General features: G+C 41.4%; 1 protein-coding gene across 1 annotated transcript in view; it reads left to right on the forward strand.

The window, feature by feature from the left end:
* Positions 1-27,126, forward strand: part of LOC106640014 (uncharacterized) — a 93,601-nt gene that overhangs the window by 60,709 nt on the left and 5,766 nt on the right. The window contains 2 exon segments of the mRNA XM_089598855.1: positions 503-782; positions 2,026-2,171. Of these exon segments, the coding sequence (XP_089454981.1) occupies positions 503-782; positions 2,026-2,171 (426 nt within the window).

Here is a 27,126-nt window from a genome sequence, read left to right on the forward strand (position 1 = left end):
ATCTTTTGTACTCGTGCAGAGCGACTACGAGGATAGGGGAATGGTAGCTCGGAGAGTTATAGAGAGCAGGTCAGGGATGACGGGCGCGATAAGCGATTCATGGCTCTCAAACTTCTCGTGGAGGGGCCCACCGGCGCCGTAGGCGAGCCACTATTGAAATCTCGTAGTGTGTCCATACTATCTATTATAATGTACTATATGAGGGGCTGGGGCTCGAAAGTACTTGGGTACTCTAACGACGCAATAATGGATGCTGGGAGCTCTGCCGCGTTTCTTTAGCCTCGAGGCATATATATACGTCGATCTGAATGACCTTGCCGGCGCGTCGCCAAAGAACACTTATAATTATATTCTCCCTGGACTCTTTTGCGTGCACATATTTATAGGTGTAGCTCATTTATTATTTGTTTACGTTCTCGATTATAGAATTGTATATATTATGTTGTAACCAAAAACTTGTTGGTATGTATATGTATATGTATATTTACATTTGCTCATTTAGTCTCGTCTCCCGGCAAATGTTGGTTCCCCACGTGGCTGACGGGCAAAACGAGCCTGACCTGGCACACGCTGGACCTAACGCGCTCCTACACCTTTCACATGAGCAACGCGTCCCTTCAGACCGCGAGGTCCAACGGGAGCGCGAGGAGCTCGGAGAACCCGGACTTTTTGAACTTGCCCGGCCAGGAGGAGCACAGCGTCAAGATACTCTGCAACAGCGTCAAGGTGGCCAACGTCGAGCAAAACATCTTCATGATTGTCGCCCACTTCACGGTCGGCTGGTGAGTCCTTATCATTTGATTGCATCATTTGTGCTACACCTATACCTCGTATACTTATGGCTCGTGGATAAAATACAATAATAACCCTTGCCGTATGCATACAATTTATTTTCCATCTTGTTCGTATGAGGTAATAAAAATATCTGCAAGAAGCATAACAAGAATATTGTTATATATATATATATGTGTGTGTGTGGTCTCGTATCGCGATTTACAATAATTTTAACATGTATGAATTGCGGAAAAAGGGTGTCACCCTCACCGAAGCCCGTGTTCAAAAAAAAAATTTTTTTTTCCTCACAGTACATGACGTTACGAGAAAAATCAGTCCTATTTCGAAGGTGTGCCTAAAAAAAATGTTTGTTATTAAATTGTAAGTAGGGGATGAAACGAGATTTTTTGTGTGGATTTTCTCATATATATCTGGCTTGCACTTGCATCCATCCCCTGTGTGCCATCATCAATTGAATTTTTTCCATTAAGATTTACTTACTCAGCTCGTAGTACAGTAGAAAATCATTATCGTCGTCGTGGTCGTGCCATCGACAAACTCGTTCTCCACTCACAGGCACAGATGTGACGGCCCCGCGCCCCATGCCGCGATCGATATATAAATTGGGGCTGGATGCCCGGCTCCATTGTACATGTAAGTATACGAGACACACGATTGGTTAGATATTGGATCCCGAAAGCATAAGTACTGATTTCAAGCTCATGAGCGGCTCTTCCGATGATGGGTTATCGTTGCATTCAATGCCGCCCCTTTCTAATAGAAATTGAGTTTTGGAGATCTAGAGAATCGGCCGCGTGGATGAATACTACACATACTCGTACCCATTTGTACAACTTAATAGATAATATCTCATTACGTGTATATATGTACTACTATTATGACATTATTCCCGATTTGCTGTAACATGCAACAACTCAGTATCGACACAAATGTACAGGTATGACGTGTATATAATATATATTTATACTGTCGTATCGGTTACCTGAGAGTATGTATATACGTATAATATTAATTATACGCATGTGCGCAGATAGAGGGATATAATATGAGCATGTTGGGTGGATCCGAAAAGTTGGGAATTATGTTTTCTTATTTTTTTCGAAAAAATATGTACCTTCTTTCAAAGGGGGTTGGAAAAAAAGTTGGTATATGATGAATTAACTAACCTTTTTAACGCCTTTGAATCAAAAGATGATAATAATTTGCACTGGTTGTCCGATTGACCGACAGCCAAAGCGGCTACATGTGCATGGCCTTTTACAAGAGGGACGGCCACGTGGTCGAGCTGCAAACAGGAAGCACCGTGTCCAGGGCAGAAGAGGCCTGTAGCCCGCCCCACTACCAGCAGCACAGCGTGCCCTACGTCACCCTCGTCAGTAAGTACTTGCATATTGCACACTTTTTTTCTCAGTTTTCATTTTTCTCTGCGCTTTTAACCACAGCTATACATATAGGTGGCATACGCTGCAATATTCTCATATCTGCGACACGAAAGAGTTTCGACGTTTTTTTTTTTTTTGTTTTTTTTTTCAGTGATGAACCATGCGCGGGTATGCTCCGAAATACATGTATAAACTACGGGCACGCATATGACCATACCCAAGTAAAGAGAAAAACAGGATCGATAGTATAAATATACTTTTTCCATAGTACGACCGATGCTGTGTCCTGTATGTTTGTTTAAGGGTATGATACGCGACAGAGTCGTACATCAGTGTTTGCACCCATACTAGATGAATCACAGTGACAAGGATATACTTAATGCCAGCTGAGTGCATAGATACGCTTGGGAGCCATTTTTTTTTTTTTTTTTTTTTTTTTTCCTCAAGGACCGGAGCTTCTTACCAATTTTTGTTAAAAGTTAGCTCGAATTGTTTTTGAAATCATAAATGTAATTGTACGTGGCGTACGTAAATAATTTGTGTCCGGAATTTGGACACAAATTATACTCACTTATTTACCAAAAATAGATCCAAGGACTTGTTATCGAGGTGGAGGGGGGGGAGGTGAGAATCCCATATGGCTGTAGCTACAATTGGCTGGCGTCGGATTGTCTTGCGTCGCCGCTACATCAATAAGCTAGTAATAAAATTAGTCGGTAGCAGTTAGAGTTAGGTTAAAATTAACCACCAAATTGCTGTACGTAGCTGTCTAGCTTCAGCTGTCGATTACACCTACTAACTCAATGTAGATCTTGCTTCGAGTCAATAAATGTACCCGCACACAAATAGCCTGCAACGAAAGAGGTATATTTATGTATAAAGAGAGACGTTTCATTCGTTAATTTATTTTTGACTGCGAAACTCCCTTGACACGAGCTTCGACGGCAACTCGCAAACACACCCAAAGCCCGACGAAATGTTCAATTCAGTCCATCATCACTATATTATATTCTTTTATTTTTCAACTAGTTGTAGGTATATTACCTATACTCTGAAAAACTGAGGGCCAGTGCAATTGTATTTTTTTTAGTTTTAGAAGCATATATTTATCTCGCATCGATTCATGTTCTATTTGCTCGGAGCACTGACTTGGGAGGGGGGGGGGAAAGCTATCCGTGGAAAAATCAGCGCGAGACGTAAGAAATTCAACATTGAAAAATAGGACTGTGGATTCTCGAGGTAAGGTAACGGAGATGTAGCGCTTGGCAGCCGTGTTATATCCATTCAACTTACCAATTTCGGGATGCAGTATAAAATGCTCCAAATACAACGTACACTATATATTATTATTATGCTGGCGCATAAAATATATTTACCCATGCGAGACAAATATAGATTCCGCGAGACGAAATGCAGTATATCATGTGTACCTATAAGGGAAGCGTAAGTGACGCGAGTGTGTTTGAGTGATCATACACATATATGTATATATATACGTAGCTAGCGACGGCATGAAGAAATCATGGGGGTTTGTAGTTTGTACAAAATGACGATAATTAATAAATAATGAAGCGGTGGTACCTATATGGAGCAACGGTTCGGTATTGTCCACTGGCAGGACGCCATGTGCCCGTGATTGGCGAAATCCACGACTCGCCGGAAACACGGACGAAGACATCCCGGCTTCCCCCCCCCCCCCCCAAGGAGCGAAGAAGCAGTCTCGTTACGTAACTCGCTTATCGCCGAGATCTTCCTCTGTATTCACTTATCCGCTTTTTTCCTTCGTTTTTCATCTTTGGGGAGGTACGGGGGGAGGGCGCTCGAGCGTGCGGCTCCGAATTCGATTCGCGGCGGTGGTGCTCCTCTAATCTCTTTGAAAATTATATTGGGTTCGAGTGGAGCGCGCCTGCATGCCGGAAAACGCTCGTTTCCGCTCTTGCCCCGAAATATCGCGAGGAAAAAAACTCCGCTCCAAGTAGGTCGCTCCATCCTATCTTCTCTCCTCTGGCTTTCTCGATATTATTCCGTCTCGCTTCCGCACTTCTCGGCTTTCCCTCCTCGCGGACATGATACTTTTGCGGAATTTCAGCTTCCGTACCTACTTGTATGCCGAAACTTACGAGTTTCCTCTACATCATTGAGGATATACGCTTCACTCAAATGCACCCTTTCTTTCTCTTCATTTTTTTTCTCCCTCTTTTCTTTTTGAAATAAACTTGTTTGCTAGACAAACGCCATTTTCCCCCTTTTTTGTTATTTTTTATTTATTTTTTTTTTTCTCGATTGACAAATTCGCGCGAACGAGACAATGGCAATGCTTCTGTACTTGAAATAATCGGGCGGAAGTAGAGAAGGGGGGGGGGAGGCAAATGGCGATGGGCAACGAGTATCAAAAATGTTTAAAAAGTCTCGTTTCAGCGTATAATCGTTTGAGGGCTTAAGATTTTATCTGATCAATTTGCCACAAAATGTTATGTAGAGAACGTTTTTTTTTAATACATAACTTTCAGTTGCGCGTGGATGCTCAAAGGTATAAAATTTGTAAAACTCTGTTCAATGAAATATTTTATTCCTCCCACACATGTACACCCATACGAGATTTTAAAACTTTGTATGGTCAGCCTGTCATCAAATGTGCAAAAAACAAATTTTTCAAGCGTTAATCATGTACAAAAATATGGGGGGGATGGGGGAAGAGCAGCAAAGATATATACATAGATTTTTTTGAAACTATCCATCTTTGATGGAAAAATTTGCTGCTATCACCACTTTCACGGAATACACTTCATTTTGTGGCAAAATATTAATACGGAGAAACGCTGAAACGGGCTATTATGCATAACCCTTTGCCAACAGCGGGGCGCATATGAGGAAGAGATAGAGAGAGAGGCTCGTTGCATCGTGTATCCCTTGAAAACAATCGTGCAGCACGTGTAGATAAGCTTGCGCCAGCGACGGGGCCAAAAGTGGGACGTGACTCTCGGAGAGCAGCATCTGCAGAAAAATCTGCGCATAGCCCCGACGACAATAGACCGAAAGCCAGAGAAAAACCCCTGCAGTCGGGCGGGCAGAATATAGTCACACCCGAGAGTAGTCGTTCTCTCTCGGCTCGCTTCTTTTCACATTACTCTCCTATAGGTAGGTACCTACTCATACGAACCCTAATCATCATAATATACACCAGCACGGTACGTTATACGCACTGCACTTTCGTCCGCCTCTTTGCCATTTTGTCAGTTTCCTACTCGACGGTGTTATACTTAAGCTGCTGTAGGTATAAGTATATGTAAGCTTATACCTGTCCTTATCGTGCATGTATAGAATTGTAGGTGTGCAGTAGGAAAAATATAAAAATATATATAGTTCAAGTTTAAGTGTAAGTATGCACATTGCTCTCATCCACAACAACCTCGCTGGTGCAGTGACGCACAGCAGATATTGATTATTTTTCGATACAGTAAAGTTTTACTTGATTTTATGCAGAAGAAGAAAATATGACATGGGAATGGCTCTGGGCTCCCCTGAGTAATTAAGCTGGACCGCTTTTCCCTTACCATAGATAGTGTGTAACACGCCTCGCGGCTAACACCACACTTTGCCGAGTCTTCTCATTTCCAGCTTTCATTTTTCTCTTTCTCTCGGAGCTCGTTCCTATTATGCGAATGTACCCCGTAGGCAACTCACAGAGCGTATCCTTTACTTTGCTCGTCGTTGCAGCCGCCCGAGGATCATCGGTATGTGGGTCGAGATCAGTACACCTATAATAATACAGTTGTTGCTCCGTATATAAATAATGTGTACACCTTGCATGGCTGCGCGGAACAGCTTTTTGGCTATGAATGTTTTGATCGCGTAAAAATTTTTTTGGCTCTTCTCTTTCCATTGCCGGAGCTATGGTCCCGGGTCGTGTCAAAATTTTACTACGCTGTACTGCAGCAGATTTCACGTTTTTAACGAATCAACGGCACATAGGTGTATCGATTGAGTGTATGTTTTTAACAAATTTGTCCACTTTGTGCTTCACTTCGATATACCTTGCACTTACACCGAATAATTGAATTTTCAATTTGAATTCGCAATAGCTGTATTCTCGCTCGACAAAAAATTTTCATTATTCATGGACCGAATTTATATATTCTGGAATTAATATATATCCTAGTCCGCTGCAATTTCGAATTGACATGAATAATTACAAAAAGAAATTCACGTGGACTCGAGTGAGGATCAGGCCGTGTTGTATTATATTATTAAGCTTTTAGTATTGGTGGAAATAATTAACTATTTCTACATCACGTATTACTATTATTATTGTGATTATTATTATTATTTACATTATTATTATGATTATTACAAGACCCATCAATTTTAGAGTTTGAAACACAACAACTGGCATTGTTTAATAACACAGCATCATTAAAACTTCAGTCAAATTTAACTATGACTAGCTTTAATAAAATATTAAAATCGAATTACGAGCTCAAATGGGAAAAAAATAAAACTTTTTTTTGCGTAAAAATACGCGAATATTCGAGCTTTACGGCAAATTCATCATGTTAAAAAATTCATTAATTAGGTATTCCATAATTTTTTTAATCCATCCACAAAATTTATATTAAACAGCAGCTTAATCTAAAATCAACACTGGATCAAGTCTAGCTTCCATCATTTTTACAAATGGCATTAAAAAAGAAAAAAAAAATTTTTAGTACAAATAACACGTTCAGTGTGGTAAAACTCAAAAAATTTGCTAAGGGGTAAGATCCTTTTTACTAAAAGATTACTTTTTTCATTTGGTACAGTATCCCAGGATTGAATATTTCAATAATATATATAAGAGCTGAAACGAAGCGCCAAACAACAAAGAGACGAAGAAAAAAAAAAACTACAGAGACGTGCACACAAAGGGAACGGGGCAACATTTCGCCATCATAAATTTTAACTGAAAATACAAAAACGAGCCCTCTATTCAGTTCAAAGCACCATTCCGCCTCGTGAAACTTTGCATGGCGAAATCTCCTCGTCCTTTGCTTGCTCTTACTATTATTTCATTTGCGCAGACTCTAGGTTAAAAAAAAAAGGAAAAATGACAAAGAAAGCTATAATATACCCTGCCTCATCAGACGTAAATATATCTACGTGGTTATAACATCATTTTTTTTACCCCAACACAGACACTAGTACCTACACAGGAAAAGGTTGAACACAAATGTAAAAATGAAACGAAAAATAGCTGGTTTTAATGTACAAAAACGCCTTTTCTTGTTGCCCCCTTCCTCACTATTTTTCACTGAATTGTCGAATGGGATCGGAAAACTCTAAAAAATTCTAAGATCTCAAGTAGTCATTGATTGTAGAGGCAGGCGCCAATTTTCGGTATCTCGCGATAGCTAGGGTTCACCGTGTGAGTTGAAAAGACCATTTTTATAAAAACCTGGAAATACCGAGCGAAGAAGTCTGGAGGCACCAGTAGATACATTTATACATCACCAGTAGATAGATATAGTCACACCTGCAGCGTATATGCACGTACCTACTCTCATTTCGTCCGTTACTTCAGTTGTAAAAAAAAAAAAAAAAAAAAAAAACTTGAAATATCTCCCGTGATTGTTGCTTCAAGTGCAGGTACTCAAGTCCCTGTAAGCTGATAGGGGCGTGTTTGGCATTTTGCTTACAGGTGAATTAACAAGTATAGGTGCAGGTAGCGTTTGCCGATGAAATTCCTGTCGCCTCTTTACACGTACATACTATAAGTATATAATTATAGGCACTCCTCGGATAGATTTGTACGGAACAATGAATTGAGATACCACACCCCGAAGATACTTTTGTAAACGCCCATCGTACAGCGTGAAATATAACTTTGCCGAAAATTTTGGGTCTCACTCCCTTCCTTATACCCTAGATTTAACCATATGCACGCACCGCGATAGAACACATATTTGTACGTCGTGGTCACATCTGCATTATACTTGCCGCACCACGAAATGAGCCATAAAAATAAGGAGTGGGCAAGAGAGAGAGAGAGAGAGCGACCGCGCACTCGATACGGCCGGCAACGAAGATTAGAGCGCATGTACGCCACGGAGCCGTACTCGTACGGGCCAGTATAGCGTATGTAACACTGCAGGTATTCTTTGTAAGTCTCCATCACGGATTTTGCGCTCTGGGACCGGTGTCAAAATAAAAATGACCGGAAAAGAAAAAATTTATGGGGATCGAGTGTTGCAAATTGGTCGTCGCGAACGTTGTTTTATATTTGGAGTATGACCTTCATTTGTTTAGTACTTTTCACGCCGATGCAATATATTATAGTCTTTCGGAACTTTCTTGGGATTTGAAAATGTACGCGGATTGATAGTTAGAGCAATGATGCGTAATTATAGCATCAGCAAAATAACCGGATGACACTTGGTAAAATTGCAGTAGGAGCGATTTCCAACCTTTCGTCCATTTAAACTAATGCTCCCCATTCATCGAGAACCGAGATATGGGGCGATGAAAAAAATTTTTTTTGCTTGTTAACCGAACCAAACTATAGTTAACAGAAAGGTTACACCTAACGTATATTACACAATTTGTGCCAGCCGAAACGTATTGGCTGACTTGAAACACGGAATTTTTTTTTTTTTTTTTTTTTTTTTTTTTCATCGCCCCATATCTCGGTTCTCGGTCAATGGGGAGCATTAGTTTAAATGGACAAAAGGTTGGAAATCGCTCCTACTGCAATTTTACCAAGTGTCATCCGGTTATTTTGCTGATGCTATAATTACGCATCATTGCTCTAACTATGAGCCATACTTTTAAGACTCCTTTTTTTTCATTTTTTAAGGTAATTGTTACTTTCGAGTACCCATGACTTCTCGCGAATCAAATAAAACGCAAAACTATGTATTACAAGCCTCAGACTCCCATTTCGAGCCTTCATAAGTACCGCTTGATAGTGACGATGTGATCTACGCAGATCAACCCTGAATGGGGTTGAGTTATCACTTGATGTAGAGCACAATAAAACGTAATAAGTCGTACAACAGGCCAGGGTACAAGATCTTTTTTTTTCTTTTTTTCTTTTTTTTTTTTTACCCCTTTTACTTCTTGATCAAAGCCATTAAAAACGCGTCTCGACTGTGCGCTCGCTGATTAATCGCGAAAAGACGAGGCTTTCGTATATTTTACGCTGGATTATACCCCCACGTACGCTTGAAACTTCCCATGCACCTCTTGCCCCCCATCCCTTCAACTTTCAGCCCCTCTCTCTCTAAACACTCTTTGGATTTTCATTTTACCACCATGCACACAGGCGCAAAGTGAGATGTATCAAAATATAGATGGCAGCCACAGGCGCAATTAACATTAGGACCTATTCCATATCCATGCATGCACGTATGTATGCGAAAGGCGTCACAAAATACATTTTACATAAATATGCTCTAAACGTATTATAATACACATCGTGCCTGCGCATTAATTGTGCAATTACTGCGAGCTCCTTATACATCCTATACGTGCTTACTTATCGGGCTATCTATAATTTTGATGTTAAACGATCGAAAAATTTTGAAATGTCGAGTATAGGTATGTATAGGCTGCTTACCTAACGATTGCAGTGCCGCGGGCGGTGACATCACTCATAAGTGCAGGGCTGGATCTGGACTTTATCTGGCTCGTGGTGCTCCCAAGGGAATTCAAACGAGCGCGGAGACGCCTCCGCCTCCAGTCTCTCGTCCCACCTCGTCTCTTCGCATGTAGATTACCTCCGTCTTACTCCCTCTGCTCTTTCTTACGGGCTCGAGGTTTATCGAAGGTTACGTGGCTGTAAACCTGTACACCAAACACGCCAACAATGGTTAAAACTGTTGATTTTGAAATTAAAAAAATTTTTAGCATTATTTTGGCATTAGAAGAAATTTTTTATTTGTATGAACGAGAAGGCAGGCAACATCAATGTAAGCGGGATGAGAGAAATCAATAAATAAAGAAAGAGTCTCTCTCCTTGAAAGCAAGTAAGTATTTATCTCTTGAGAGTTCCGAGCATAGAGATATTATAGATAGAGTAGGCAAGCCTGGAGGTGCAAGCGTTGACACGTTAAAAAGAGATGCAACATCGAGCTACCTTTCTATCTCTCTCTGTGGTCGCTACTGATTGCCTATGCCCACATATACGTAAAACATCAGCCAATCAGCAGCGAGCACAGAGAGAGATAGAAAGGTAACTCAATGTTACATCTCTTTTTATTGTGTTAACGCTGCCACTTACAGAAGAATCGGTGGCTTGCCTACTCTATCTATAATATCTCTATGGTTCCGAGTGATCGACAAATTATAAATCTGGTACTTCCTACGACGGACGTGTAGAGGTATGCATGCATACACACCTACATTATGTATAACATTGACGCGAAAGTTTCGCCACTTTATCGCACGATTAATTCTTCAAGCCATAAGCCGATGAGAAGGGTTTATTAGTTCAGCGGGGAAAGGTTTAGCTATAAAAATGAAAACTCGGTATAAATAAACTTAATCGGTATACCGTAGATGGAAACTTTGATTTATTTTTTATATGTATAACGACCCTTAAACAAATTATTATTATTATTATTTTTTTTTTTTTATTTGGTCTCTTGTTAATCCACGAAAGTTGTTGTATTCGCCGTGAAATGTTTCAATTGATCAACATGCCACAAAAATCAAGAGCTACGCTTTCTCAAGTAAAAAAAAAAGAAAAAAAGAAAACCATTCTTAAACAACACTACTAATTGGCTCGATTTTGTACAAACTTTTTTAATCAAACAAGCTTTTCTCCCATCAGTGACTACATGCCATGCGTTTTCAATAAAGTTTACCAGACCCTAGCTCTCTTCTCAATTAATGCCGAGCTAAAGTTATAGAGAACAAAAAAAAAAAGGAAAAGGAAGCGGCCCAAAGTGCAAACGCGCCCTCCCCAATTAAGCTATCCTACGCGAGAGTACACAAGTATGTATACGTATCGTATAGGTATATTATAGGTATAGGTACTCCAGACTCCCTATATACTCATTTTTCACCCGTGCAAGTTTAGAGGGTGAGCCGAGCTTCGGTGCAATTTAAATTTCGTCCACATCAGCCTCCCTCCTCCTCGACGTGCCTTTAGCTGTTGAACGCAGGGTAACGTATGGTATATACATAGGTAAGCTACGAAAAATATAGACGCGATGACAATTGATTATTCACTTGGGATGCCTTCAATATTCATATATTTTATGTAAGAATAATAATAATAATAATAATAATAATAATGATAATATCGAGTCAATAAAGGGGTGGGGTAAACAAGGCAGTTTACTTTGACTTTCTTCTTATACTGCTTCGTGATTGGCTGTCGAAATACTGAACAATCGCTGCACTGAGCTATCGTTGTCGTCGGAATACACGTCGCTGAAATGAACATTCATAGTTTTACTGCAAAATTGAAGTGAACTGTCGTTATTTCGGACCCCACCCCAATAAAGCCATTATATCCAAAAATATATGTACATATATTTTTTTTTTCGGGTACAAGTGATGAATGGCGTTTGCACTCGGTAAAAGCGCCAGATGCGTATACTCAAACTTATTGGAATATTTTTATTTTAATTGCAATGTATTGAGAAATTGCTATTTTCTCCTAAGTACATGTTCGCTCTATTCAATCTACTGTACGTATATTCCATGCACATATACCATATGTTAACTGAGACAGTTATAAGTGTAGAAAAATTTACGTTGTACGTGATACACCATCAGTCGGTTTTTTGTTGACTTTTTTCTTTGGCTAATATAACTGGCGATAAAGGTATGTGCTGTAAACTCCCTCTTCTTAATTCTTACCCTGCTCCCGCAGAGTAAATTAATAATTGGAAGGGAGAGACATTTTGTTGTCGTTATCTCTTATTGTGTAGGAATGTTGAGTGTATGTGTACGAGTACGAGAATTTCTTTTGCAACCCTCACTTTGACAGTGAGTTCCGAGATTGCCATTCAAGGCTACGAAATCGCGATATTTTTAAATTTTTTTTTCACATCGTGATAAACGAATCATTTGCACATTTGTTACGTATAAGTACTACCGCATCAACCGGCATGCATATATATATACACCTGCACCCTACGCAAAAATGTAATTTCACCCCTCGGAGGGATATTTGGTGCGTGTCGATGGTATAATAATTATGTGCACGTGGGCAAAGGGCTGTAAGTGTATTGGGGCCGACTCGAGACAAATTGAACGCGGTTTCCTCCCGGATCTCGAGATGTTTACTTATATAATAGTTTCGTTAGTTTTTAACTCAACGAAATATCTGCTAAATTTGATGTAACTTTTGCCCATATACGAGGAGTCTCTGCCGTGGTGATGATGAATTTCGTCGGTCACCTAACTTTTTTTCAAATACCTGACTGACTTTAAATAGGCACACATAAACATACGGTCCGAGGTAGGAGAGCAAGTGCATATATTATATACATTATATGTATCCCTATTGGATTCCTTACCCTTCACTTGCGGACAGGATCGATCAACAAAACGACCTAGCTATACGTATAACGTATAATACAATACAGATCACATTGTGCTCGATTTATTTATTTATTATGATATACATCCAAAGCAATATGAAATTGATTTGAGGAACCAACTTTTCGTCGAAAGTACAGGGATCCTGGATATTATCGATTGTATGGTACAAAAGCCACTCTGTTAAATGAAATTACTCAGCGACCCGCTTGAAATTTTTCCCAGAAGTACATACCGATGCACATAAAGAATGGTAACGAGGTGGGCACATACCTGTGCACATAAACGTGAAACGGGTCGACTTTGAAATTTCGGGCGTGATAGCGGAGATGGAAAAAGAAAGATCGGCCGATGAATATGTTTATATAGGGGAGAACGCAAAACTCCCAAAAAATCTCTCCACCGCCCATCACGAACCACAGCGCAACTCGAATTCGATCAAAGGGGTCTCTCGAAGTTGCAGCCCCACCCACCGAAACTCCCTCCCCCTTCCCGTACAACGATGCGGAAAAAAGCGCGCGGTTGCATGTAGGATCCGATTTTGTATGGATAGGTCGTGGAGTAGGTGTATGCCTACGAGCGCGAGCCGGGGAGCCTTTTGACGTAACGTCGATAGCCTGGATTTTCTATTCAAAAGTATAGTTGCACGGGACATACAGGATGTATGGGTGAAAAGCCGCGAGCTGCAGCCCTGACTAATACCGTGATTATCAAGCCACCCGATCGACTTGTCACCATTCCAACGCCTCGTCTTTTTTCATTTTCTCTCTCTCTCTCTCTCTCTCTCTCTCTTGTAATATTCCTCAACTCCTCTGTCTCTCTCACCCTCTGTCATGTAAGGAGGCAGCGGTGATTGCAATGCCAACTCTCGTTGTTTAATTGGGCAAGACACACGCCAAGCATTGTTGCGCAAGTCGACCGCTGCTGCACTAATCATAATATCCCTTGCGCCGTGCATGCATGCATGCATAGGCAAACAACTGCGATTACATTCAGTACGTAAGTAAGAGACAATATAATTATATTGTCCAGTCTATTTCGATCAATTGCACGATTGTCACGCAATAATGCATTATTCTGTTATACCACGTGGAGCTATTTCAATGTATATTATACATTATTTCCTCGGTACCTATACGGTGAATTTCATGTGTTACGTTAGGTAAATACATGTATGTATATGACAGGAAATTGAATTACTTTTCTTATTTCGTGGCAATGCGCCATGCATATCCGATATATATATATGTATGTATATAGTATATAGAGCGCCACTGGATCCCATTAGGTATATTAATCCAAGCGAGACTGTTACTGTTGATGCTGGTTGGCTAGCTATTATTTGTGCCTCCCGGTTGATCAATAGTGTCCCTCGGCTAGCTCTACAAATGTGTCGCAGGTATACACACTTACTTGCTTTCCCGGCCCTCACACTCCTCACAGTGGACAAAATAATTGAGACGAGGGGTTGCGCAAGCTCAACGAGAATCAGAGGGAAAAAAGGCGCACAAAGTATTCAAACTCGAGAAAAATAACAACGACTGACGTTCATGATAATAATTCTCACTTGACGTGTCTGCCTGATCCACCTAGCGATTTATTATTATTATTATTATTATTATTATTATTATTGTCATCATAAGATAATTTGTGTAGATATTAAACCAACTATATCCGATGAGCGCATGTGACATGCCTATATACAAGTTTGCTTTTCCCAACTAACATTGACCAAAAAGCTCAGACGCCGCAGTACGTGTGTGTGTGCGTGTGTGTGTTTGTAGTGCAATGCGCGCTCCTCGTCGTCGCGTCGGCTGGTGCAAAGGGGCCTGCTCGGCCGATTGCCAAAGAGGATCTCCCAGTCCTTCCGGTCCTCCCCGGCATGGCTGGCCGAACGAGAAAATTTCGATAAATCGCATTGTCGCTTGGCCCATCGAAGCGTGGACAACGGAAAAAAAAAAAAAAAAAAAAAAAAAAAAAAAAAAAAAAAAAAGTGCTATCGCCTGCGATGCATGGGTCCGGGTGTCGCAAAAAAAACGAGACGACGGCAGGGTGCCGGAGAAAATTTGCTCGGCCACTTTTCTCTCTGAATGACTACGTCGTTAGACGTGTATACGCGTGTATACGTGACCGGTAACGCCACGCTCTTGAGACGACTTTTTTCCCCTTTCTCCCTGCCACTTCTTCAATTCAAGCTGCCGATTCATTTATATTTTTAACTATACTTATCTATTATGTACACATTTTATCTTTTCCTTCATTTTTTACTTTTTTTTTTTTTCTCCTCTCCTTCATAGGGCTAGGGTTTTCAAAATAAAAGGTAAAAAATGTGGCCGACCAATGGCCGATTCAACAACAACGGGGCAACTATTGCTGTCGTTTATCAATAATTATTCACACACACACACACACACACACACACACACACACACACACACACAAAAAAAACACCAACATGGTATACACATAATATAATTAAAACTAAAAGGAAATTCGCGAATCGTCGATGGCGAGGGTAACTCATTCGGGCAAACTCTCTGATATTCCAACCACAAAAAGGGGGGCCGCGCAATCGCCTACCCTACCCCCGCCTCAATTGCAAAATAACAAAGGGAAAACCGAAATTTCGACAGTCGTGTACATACACTGTATTATGTATAACCAGTAATACTAATACACATATACATATATGTGGGTATAGGAGCAGATGATGTATGGTATAACGTATGTATGCATCTATACGTACGTATATTTCATACACCACACAATACAGAGAGCACAGCACGGGCACGCGAGGAAGAGAGAGAGAGAGAGAGAGCAGAAACCGTCAATTGCCTCTTCTCCACTTCTTTGCGTATAGGTACCTACCTCTATACACACATGCATTTGTGTGCATACGGGTCTGTAACTCTGTACACCATTAGCACTACGTGTGGCTGTGAGTGTGAATACTACCCCTACTCGGTGCGGGCGCTTCCCAGAGAAATTTGCAAACAAATTGCCAATTCCCGCGAGGAGTCGGAAATTCGCGAAGCTTTCTCCCTCTCTCTCTCTCACTCACACACATTGTACAGCTACCTTGTGTGTGCGCGCAACGTGTGCATGCAAAGTTGAAAGAGAGCGAGAAACGATTGCGATGGGAGGGAAAGAAGCAGGAGGAGGAGTATTACCTAGATACATACGCAATGCAAAGGCTTTTTCGAGCTGCGGGAAGAAATTCCATCACAGAGCAGGTTTGACGATTTCGCGCTAGGTATACAACATGTGTGTACTTACACGGTGTTGTATATATAGGTACACATCTACGCACTTATATAGTATACTCTCTTCAACTCGCACCGCCCGATCGTCGTAATACATCACCTAATATATTTTAATTATAGAGTATTTTATTTGCCAATATGATCGTTGTATTGTACTTACGTCGTAGAACTGCGAGCTCTCAAAGCTCCATGCAAGCAGTATTTGCTTTGCGTACCACGATTGCGCGTCAACCGGCACTTTCTTTCGTCAAATCACTCGGTTATTGAGTTTTGGGCTATTGGTTTTTTTTTTTTTTTTTTTTTTTTTTTTTCATTAGATTTCAAGTTGTTTTTATTTTTTGAGCTTTCCTCGAATAACCTAGAAACTATCCACAGCCCGTTGATCCAAAACCATTGAATCTCGTAGCTATATAGGTATAGTAATGTCAAAAAGTACACTTTCAATTCGAGGGCTAGAGCTTTTTCACTATAAGTACTACCGACAGACTTGGTTGGCTTTTAATTCCGCTCTTCTCGGCGCGTTCGCGAAAGGCAAAGGCCGAATGGCTGGTACACGAGGCAAGACAAGGATTATAGGTATAGAAGGAATCTCTGTGCTGCTGACGCGGCCGTCGACTTGAAATCGAGCTTGCTTGCTTGTCTTGCACTTTGTTTGTCTTCTTCTTTATTTTTATTTTTCTTTTTTTCTTTTTTTTTCCCCCTCTGTAACTCTGAAGTGAGCTGAGCTAAGCTGAAAGAAACGTCGGTCTCTCCCCCTTCCTCGGTCTGCAGATAGAAAAAGTTTCTCGCGCATTCGTGTAGGTGCACGATTGTTGCAAGATTCCGTGTCTCGCGACTTGGCTTGCCCATCAAATTCCGACGAAAATGAAGGAAGGAGCTCAACCTGCGGTAGTACGCGTCGCATACTATACCTACATCGCGTATTATACGTCCAACGACATGATGAAATGACGGAAGCAACCCGATTGTTTTATTTATATATATTATGTGTGTGTACCTATATAGTAACGAGAATGATGGCACGAAACGAAAAAGAAGCAGCAATTTGATGAAATTTAAGTATGGCCATCTCTCTACTGGGTACTTTTACAATGAAACCTGGTTAAAATTAGCCGAAAAGCAATAAAAAGCACACTCGAAACAAGCTTCAATTATTCAAGCTCTCGTGCTCGAGCCAAAACTATTAATCAGGTCAATAGTTACAGCAGCTAGGCGTTTAAATTTCAAACCGCCCATCGAGTGGATTACGTAATATTTCCATTCATTTTAAAACTTCCAAACGAATTTTAATTGCCCGTAACTTTAGATCTAAATATCTGGTCAACAATGCTCATATGCAAGCACATCGGGGCTCCTTTGATTACTTGTCGTACGAGCAAATTAACACTGGTACTCGTACCTAGTACGTACTCATCATTAAACTGCGACGCATTTGGGGAAAAATGGGAGCCACAAATTTTCAATTTTTTACCACGACAAAGATAAACAGAAAACTAAAAATTATTGATGTGCATTTCGAAGATGTATATATATATATATATACCTATAACAGCAGAAAAGTGCGTTTTCAATATTGGTCGTAATCCATCTCGTAATTTCGACATACGTATAGGCGTTGACGCTAGGCGCATACGCGGCGCACGTCTATTCGAGCAAAAAAAAAAAAAAAAAAAAATTGGTTAAACTCACAGTACTTTTGAACAACAGATATGGAATTATTCGATAAGCACCAAGGTGTTGAAAGGTGTTTTTTGCACAAAAAGTATTACCTGTACTTATTACTGAGGCCACGGGTAAATTATGTGTGCCATTATAACCTATACCTATATATACCTGCGTATAGGCCAAAATAACAAATAAATCAACGTATAGGCATACCACCGAGACGGGAGAGCAGCAAAAGTCACGGAGGAGACGTTTGAGGAGGAGAAGCGCGTCTTCTTTCTTTCAAAGTTACATAATAGGCGCCCTAATGCTTGCGCACCCGAGCTCCGAAATAAAAGATGGGCGTGTGCGACGAAAGAAAGAAAGCGTCGCCGTTGCGAAATGAAAGAACCAGCTGGGAGACGGAGTGAAAGGAACAAGGGAGGAGAATCGAGCGTGGGCGTGCACGTGCATGTACGTGTGATGTGTGGAGGGAGAAGGGCCCGACTCGGTGGTTGAGATATAGAGTAAACGAGCAGGAGCGAAAAAGTCGCCAGCAGCGTTGCACCAGAGTAGGTAAAGAAAAAAAAAAAGTGGAGGGGAGCTCTTGTAAATAGGAATCTTTTGGCAAAGAGAGAGAGAGAGTGTATACGGGCATTTCATTAGGGGTGGGTGCTACGGAACGGCGCATTTTTAATAAGACTCTCTTGGTCTTTTTCCTCTCGTTATACCTACCTCTCGTACGCATTGCACGCGAGGGCCAAGCAAAAAAGTGAGACAGGGGTGAAAAAAGGACGCGCGCCCCCGCGTATATTAATATGTGTGCCTATACTTGTATGAGGTGTGCAGCGCCCAGTTTACGGGGGAACGACGATGCACAAAGTGGAGCTGTTTGCGAGTGCTCATAATACTTACAGTACGGCGAAATTGCTTTCGTTGTGTTTCAGCTCGTCGTTCAATTTTTTCCATGCATTTTCGAGAACGGCTGCGCGAGATACTTACGTTTACAGAGGCGCTTGTACTCCAAACAACAAACACACCTACAATTGTTGAACGTAGTATAATGATAATAATAATAATAATAATAATAATAATATGTGTAGATAAGCATTGCAATCATCTGAGACTGACGTGAACTAAATAAGTTGCGCTATTGTATTAACTCGTAGTAGATGTATATACCCATACCTACGGCCAAGTTGCAAGCCGCGCGAAGGCACGAGCATAACAGATATATGTTGATCGAAAGCAAGCCGCGACAATTGCAGTGGGCGCTATTGCTTTGGAAACCATTCAAGGCTTCTCAGATACAGCTCTTACGATTGGTAAATTGTTCTTATTTTTTTTTTTTTAATTAATTTTTTTTTTTTTTTTGAACTAATAGGTACGTATGACATATATCTACGGATTTCGTTATTAACGCAATCGTATCGATTGGACGTCAAAGGAGCACCTATAAGCGCCAGAGATGATGCTTTCCATGTGATTGTTAAGATCAGATTCGCGCGTTGTCAAAAACATACCTACCATGTGGCACCGTAACGCAGGTACTTACGGTCGTTTCAATTGGCGATAATGTAATTTTTAGCCGAGGAAAGACCACCGCGCGCACGCTTATACATGTATACAGTGGTAGACTATCGGTTGACTCCGATAACTTTTGAGCTATTCAACGAAACTTTGGGAAGCGATAACAATAAATTTCTCATCGAAAAAGTTGAAGACTGTAGTAGCAACAGCGGCAGCTCCAATCACGCGGTTCTTCCATCCCCTCGCAGATTAAGCTCCCGTTAGCTGTCGATCTCCGCAGTAACCAACCTAATTTTCCCTCGCGCCCATCATCCACCGCGCTTGCTTTTTCTTTCCTTATTCCTTTCTTTCTTTCTTTCTTCTTAAATACTTTAATGCAGTTTATCCGAGGGGGAGAGAGCGAGAAAGACACAAGGCAGCGGGAAGGAGAAGAAAAAAAGCGAGGGAGAAAGTTTTACAGCAAGCTCCGCGCTCCGCTAGACCGTCTAATCGAAAGTCTCTCTTCCTTTGCCGGGCGGTAAAAAATAAAACGAGGGATAGATAGAGAAGCCGGCATACGTGTTTTTATACCTATAGGGTGTGGTGGTGAGCCAGGCGAAAGCTGAGGGAAGCAATTCGATTTTTCGTGATTTTTCTTTACCGAATTTCCGTAACTTTGAACGAGGGATCGGTGGTGGTAATCCCTGCATTCAAGGCACGATGATGCCTCGTACCTATGCGTCTTATTGTTTTTGTTATTATTTATTTGCTTCCTAGATTTTAATTAACGACATAGTACAAGGAATACGAAACTTGCGGTATCATATATATATATATCATATATATATATATATATATATAGAAATGACCAATTTTGGCACTGTAAATGCGCGTTAAATAACGCATGTTTGTGGACACGTACGCTATTAAGGGGAATACTTAACTCGACCAAATCAAAAAGTCATTTACGCGCGTCAGGCTTCTTTCTCCTTACGGGGGTACACGTATTCTCGTACTTCCTTTTTTCCTATTTCTGGGTAAGTATGAGGTATTCTCGTATTCCCGTGGAGCTCGCGAGAGAAAGACGCGATCTGAAATCGAAATCGATTAGCCCCGCAGATCCGCGAAAAATCGTAAAAGACGCGACGAGGATGCCACTCGTACACCGACTTACCTACATCGAGTGCACGGAACACTAGAGAAGAGAATAGGTGCCGAGGAAAAAAAAAAAAAAAAAAAAAAAAAAAAAAAAAAAAAAAAAGTGGAATTTCACCTCCAGCGCCAATAGCCGAGCGAAAGTGTGATAGGTTTTGCCCGACTCTTCTTTCTCGACTGTAGTCCCGATGCCTGCAGCAGTGCGCCTATGATGCATCTCTCTCTCTCTCTCTCCTAACTCACTCGGTGTGTTTGAGGATTTTTCGATGTTGAAAAGGAAAGAGGAGGAGAAAAGTCACGTCTCTCGCCAAGAGAGATGGAGCGAAGGAATCACCGTAGCGCTGTTTCGTCTTGGGTTTTATCTCCCTCCCTCCTCTTTTTCTTGGCTTCATTTTCCTCTCTTTTTTTCCCGCTACCTCTGTTTTCTATATGTACATTCTCCGAGCAAACAGCGGCTCACTGTGTCGGACCCGCGGGCGAACCACTCCTCCTTTTATTGCCCTCGTCCTTGTTTTTTGAATTCTAATTTTCTCCGTAGGTGCCCTCGGCTGCAAACATGTTCAAGCTTTGATTTCTCCGCATCTTTTTTCTTCTGCTTTTTCCTCTTGACTCAGTTTTTATATTTTTCCATTCACACACTTTTTCTCATCCCCGTATCCCGTACCTCGTTCTTATTTTAGCTTTTTCCTTGTGATCACGCGATTCGAGTTTGATCGGAAAGGAGGAATTCTCACAAGTTTCTGTATACAGTATAATTATACCTTCTGCTGGCTTCCAACGTAGAGCAACGGTTCATCATAAGACATTTAAAATAAATATTGTACGAATTTATTAATATGTACACTTGTACATGCACGGATGTTGCATTAAAGTGGAGATGAGCTTGAATTTTGCAAATAATTTTTCTCATCGGAGAATCATCTCGAGTAATCTCGTCGTCGTAATTGTATCAAATTTTAAATTCCTATCAGTCCTTCTCGGTAAGCTCAAACATTTGCTACTCATCTCTCTTTTTTTTTCTTTTCTTCTGTCACGATGATAAGGTCATTAGGGGATCGTATATTCAGATGGTCCCGACAGAAGGAATATCAAAGCCACCTGGTGGCCGCGACAAGCCCAGCAGGGACGAAGATGGGTTTAATCCCTCCCCGAGAAAAAGAGATTAGCTTATCATTGGTGCCAAGCCCGAGCAGGTACCCAAATATCCCGACGCTGGTTTTCAGATTTCGAGGCTTCAGCAAATCGATGGGCAGAAGCTTCGTTGAAACGTTGATCCCGTCCTGAGCTACTTGAGCAATCCTGGCATCGGACATCTTTGTTTTTGGCTGTATAGATAGTTGTTTTGCTCACTAACCCATCCGTGTGCCTTCCACATTAAATAAGCAATGTACAAACGAATCGGAAATGGGAAACGAAAACTTATGAAGTGTTCAACGCAAACTGTACGAGCGAAGAAAGAAAAAAAGGGTTACTTCAGTAAACTTATTTTTACATTGTTGTTACGAGGAAAAAGAAAATTGTGAGCTACAAAACGATCAAGTGCCGTAAACGAAGTACAAACAGGCATCTTGTGTGCAATTTTTAAGGCAGCATCAGCATCTGCCGAGAATTGTCTTAATGACGAAGTAGGTAGCGGGTCACCGAGCAGCAGCTTTTAATACAAAGTGAATGTCGCATTCTCTCGCTATTTTACTGTAGTTTTTTTTTTTTTTCTTTATTAAATGCGGCACCGATAAACTCGTTTCTTATCATTATGTATATATCAATATATAAACATCGAGAAGAAACATTCACTGAAATCTCGAGTTGTTCCTCTAGACGAAATTAATTGCAATCTAAATTTAATGCGATGCCTCTTAATTACGTTCCGCATCGTAATACCAAGAATATCAATATCAATTTCGCAATGTAATTGTTTTAAGGTAGTAGGATTCATTAAGAATTTATATGGCAAAAAATACGTGAGGTGCCTGTAGTGTTGTGCTGCTGCTATTGTTGCCTACTAATATGTTATTAATATTTATCTGTGATTTGTAAATTGTAAGAGCTAAAACCCTTAGAAAAACGATGTCAATCAAGAATGACAATTTGATCGTTTATACGCTCGCGACAATAATCATGTCTCATCTGAGTTCTGGTTAAATAAAAATAAAATCGATACTAGCCCCTGCTCTGATATCAGCCGTGTGTTGTTTTACTCCACGGAAACGAATGGAGTCGAATAATCATGACATTTGTTTGTTCGGCAACCAGACGCGGAGCTTTATTCCGAAAGAAAAAACTTTGCTTCTCGCGGAGTAATCGAGAGTCCGGCCCTCTCGTTTTGATTTACGGGAACATGATCCACTTTAATTCCAGTTGAGCAGAGGGAGACGTGATTTTTATTTTGCGATATTTTGCGTGTTAAACTCTGGTTGTGTGGAGTGAAGTGAAAAAATGTACGGCGCACAGGGAAGATACCGAGCCCATTGTAAAAGACAGAGGGAGGGCTAGTGAAACGAAGGAAAAGTTGAGTCGACGTCCCGGAGATTCGAGCTACACCCGAACTTCGCTTTCCGGATGATTTGCGAGTTCACGTCAGTTTGATCTCGAGGGGCGGACTTTGGAGTAAGGTATATACCCATGCTTACTGCGCTCATTCGTTAACAAAGTTTTGAGTAACAAGACTTGAGAAAAAAAAAAATTTGAATGTCAATGCACCGGAGATCCACTGTCGCAAAGTTAATGGGAAGCATTTTCGCCAAAAACTCGGAGCATGATGATTAAAAATTCGAGAACCCGATTTTGGGGGCATGGAATAACTTTTGGGTCAACTCGTCTTTGTAAAAAAGTTGTGCTCGAAAAAAAGAAAAAAACAGTCGTAGGAGAGAGAGAAAGAGAGAGGTAGCGGAACAGGAGACAACGGACAACCTGGAACTTGAAAAACTTGCGGAAGCAGGGGGGGGGGCGAGAATTCGAGAGAGAGGGCCAAGAGGACGGCGAACGGGATCCCAGAAGCCGCGGAGGAAGCAAAGCGCCTTTGAACTTGACGGGGGGTCAGGTTGCACCGAAAGGATTTTTTTTTTTTTTTCTTTTACCTTCTTGTACTCTGTGTCCGTGAGCCCAGTGGTGGCGTTGGTACATTGTAACCTTGATCCCCGAGATGCGGACTTTTGAAGTGGATGACGGATCAAGATAAATCTCTTCTCCGCGTACCTACTTGCACTCTCTTTTCAAAGGGCTCAGCTATTACAACTGTATAGAATACAACTGGCCGAGGAGTGAAAACCCCGTCGTGTTAAGTATTCAATTTCCATTTCCGCGCCAGTATATGATTTTTTTCATAGGCAAAAAAGTCATTTTATTTAACAAAACATCGGTTGGTGGTGGTACGGCGACGACCCGCTCCGCATCAGATTAAAGCCCGCGAAACTGAGGCACCGCTCGTCATTTCGCCGGTGATCATTACGTACTTCGCAATATAGCCATTGTATGGCCCCATGCAGCACCAAAGCCTCTTTCTCTCGAAACGTACGGCAAGAGAGAGAAAGAAAAGGCCAGAGAGTATTCGAAACGGGGCGGAAGCGATTCGACGAGAAACGAAGAATAGCCCGAGTTGAAGCACAGCGGACGGTCGAGTGGATGGGGGGGGGGGGCGAACTTTCGTCGCGAAGGAGAAAACGAAATTGAAGGAAAATGGCACAGAGAGATTGCTCGAATGGAATACTTTCCGATTAATTAAAACTCATTTCGGTTCGACGAGGATTTGGGTATACACAATAGGCTATAGGTTTGATGTGCGCTTGGCACGAGAGAGTGCGATAGAAATGGCTTTTTCTACCTGAAATTATATAATTATGCCAAGTCGACTTTCCATCAGCTTCAACTCCACGAAAGACAAATAGTCCCGTACCCACAATGGAGTACCATTTTACCTATACGTATACGACTCACACACACACACACACACACACAGAGGTACAACCATACAGGTGGATACAGATGGAGAAAGAGAAAAGATGCACGTCCTGACTATGTCTTCACTCATCTTCTCGTAGAAATTCCATGGGTAATATACAGTATATAGGTATGTAGGAGATAATGCAACACACAGGAGGTACCATTGAATATATCTACCAGCCAACTTTTGCACAAGTTATACTTTCTTGCTCCACCAGTGACTTGGTTTCTTTTCGTTTGTTTTTTCAACCGCGACGCATACGAAAAGTTGGGTGCATTTGGCGCTCGCTGTTTGCAATGCCTGGCTGGAAAATTTACTTCTCCCCGCAGAGGAGCTTTCCGAACGGGAAAATGTCCGATGTCAGTGCTAAAAGATGGATCGTCCAGAAACCAAAGATAAATTCGTCAATTTATTTTTGTCCCGTAACAATACTTGTGCAGCATGGGTCCAAGGGTATAGGAATGAATAAAGTAGAAACAGACAAGTCTCGTCAGACAACTACTATTACCTTTTTTTTCTTTTTCCCACTATCGAGTTTCACCAACTTTTAATCTTTGTGCCAGTGGGTATAATATATGTGTATACACCCGTTTCAACGACACCTCTAATTAAAAGCACCAAAAAAAATTCTTTACATAATAATGAAATCGATGTCTCGGCCCCCCCGGTTCATTCGGAGGATAGTTATAATTATCTAGTAACAGCTATGTGACGGAATTTTCAATTTTCACCGAGTATATTAGAGCAACACACGAGGATTGAAAAATGTGCATGTGCCAAGCAGGATTGAGATAAAGGAGGAGCATGAAAATAACAACAATTTATGGCTCACAATGGAGGACTAAATTTTTTTCTTTTTCTTTGTTTAAGGGCACCATGAAAATACTAAGTTTACCTAAAACAAATAAAAATACCTGTATGAATTCAGTAGGTACAATATATCTTTTTCCCCTTTGCATTTGTACAGTTGAGTAATTACTATAAAGTTTCCTCGATAGACGTTATCAGATATAGGTGGGGCAAGTTGTAGCTAGCTATACGTACATGCAAATATCGATTTAAAATCAATCCACTTTGATGATTTTTCTTTTCCGTCGTGCCTGCAAAGAGAAAAATTCACCCCACAGTTGATACACAGTGTAAGCTCGTGCAGAGGCCAAGAGTACGTCATCGTCGTCAGTCGTTGTCAGTGGTAAAGGGAACCGATGGGAGATAAAAAGAAATCACATTGGTATAGTATTACACATAACATCGCTGGCGTATCTATACACACACCTATCATACAAGTACACCTATGCCTCAACGCACAAGTATTTGATCGAGCTAAAAGTGAAGCAATTTTTCTCAATGCCTCGAGCAAAGGGAGGAGGAGCGACCCACCACTTGTAGAATCGAATAATAATGAACGAGTCATCTCCGCCCGAGGAGGATGGATGTACTATGGGGATACACATAGATAGACATACATGAGGGGAGAGCCGTCCCTCGTTATGTATGTATATATATATATATATATAAGCGAATCACTTTAGCGACTCCCCGTCCGAATGTAATGCCTGTGGCGGTATATGTATACTTATAGGTGTACGCGAGCAAAAAGTGTAAGGAAAGGGCGAAAAGTTATATAGGTACATAACGACGGGTGCCGCGGTAAATCAGAAGGAGGGGACTGCTTTCTCTCTTATCGCCCTCGTGCGTGTGAGAAAGAGTAAGAGAAAAATTGCGGGGTTATTGCAAGGCCAGCTGAGGAGATCAACGACAACCATCACCGCGAGTTGTTTATCTGCTCTCCCAGTCGTTTCTCTTTTTCCTCATAAGTGTATTCACGAGCAGTTTAAAAAGTCACGAGCAACAAAAATCAACTTGCCTGCCTACCCGTGCGTTGCACAATACTACCCATTATTGGCCGCGAAATTGAGTCCAAAACTGTATGGCAGTCGTCGTTTCATTTATTCCGGCTTGAGTGACTAGTGATCTTTTTTCTTTAAAAAGAGGGGGGGAAAGGCTAAGATGAGTGATGATTCCCCCTATTTATTATACTATTATTATTATTATTATTATTATAAGATATACATCTGTTTATGTGCATGTATATCGCGTTGCGAATAATATGTCTCCATGGAATAAGTATAGTATGCGCGATATCGTGTACATGTTACTTATGTATACTAGCGAGTCTGGGGTGAGGGTAAGTCGAAAACTCGTCGCCCCGGACGCGAACGCGCGAAATTAGTACTAATCTCCCGCAATTTTGTGAGGCGGCGGCAGCAGCAGCTTCTGCTAACAGACTCCGACAAACTTCGGAATTGTCGGAACTCGGAGCCGAAAGCCCGAGAAGCTGAACAACGGTGAGTAACCAACCTTGGCAAATTCCGAGCTCGGAAATACGGGAACGTCTCCACCTCCTTTTGAACTGAGGGGGAGGGGGAAGTAGCAAAGATGAGGACGACGGTCAGCCAAAGTGGGCGCTATGTATATAATAGCACCAGAGAAATCCTGGGAAACATATTATATACCGTGCGTGCGGGCAGCTGCTTCGGAAATCGCCTAATGAGCTGGAAAAATCAAGTCGTCGCAGCCCTCCGCACCCTATACGACTGCGCATTGTATATGGTGTACCTATATTATATCCCTTACTCTTACTCGACGCGCGCAACGCAAGTCTTTGGGGAGTTTCGGGGCGCAGAGCCATCCACCACCTAGCCAGTCGATCCCTTTTCTTTTTTATTCAGCCAACGACGACGACGACGACAAGTTCCTTTGGAGCGCCTAATTAACCATAAAAATAACGAGATTTCTGGGGTCCACCCGGGCTAACCTGCCGATACTGCATCATACGGGGTGTGTGTGTGTGTGTGTGTACAGCGCCAAGCCGGGCCCTCTTCCAAGAGCTGGCGCGGAAGATCGATAT

The sequence above is a fragment of the Copidosoma floridanum genome, unplaced genomic scaffold (assembly GCF_036245765.1).
Source record: "Copidosoma floridanum isolate Cflo_tuat_1 unplaced genomic scaffold, Cflo_Japanese_pri ptg000006l, whole genome shotgun sequence".
NCBI lineage: Eukaryota > Metazoa > Arthropoda > Insecta > Hymenoptera > Encyrtidae > Copidosoma > Copidosoma floridanum.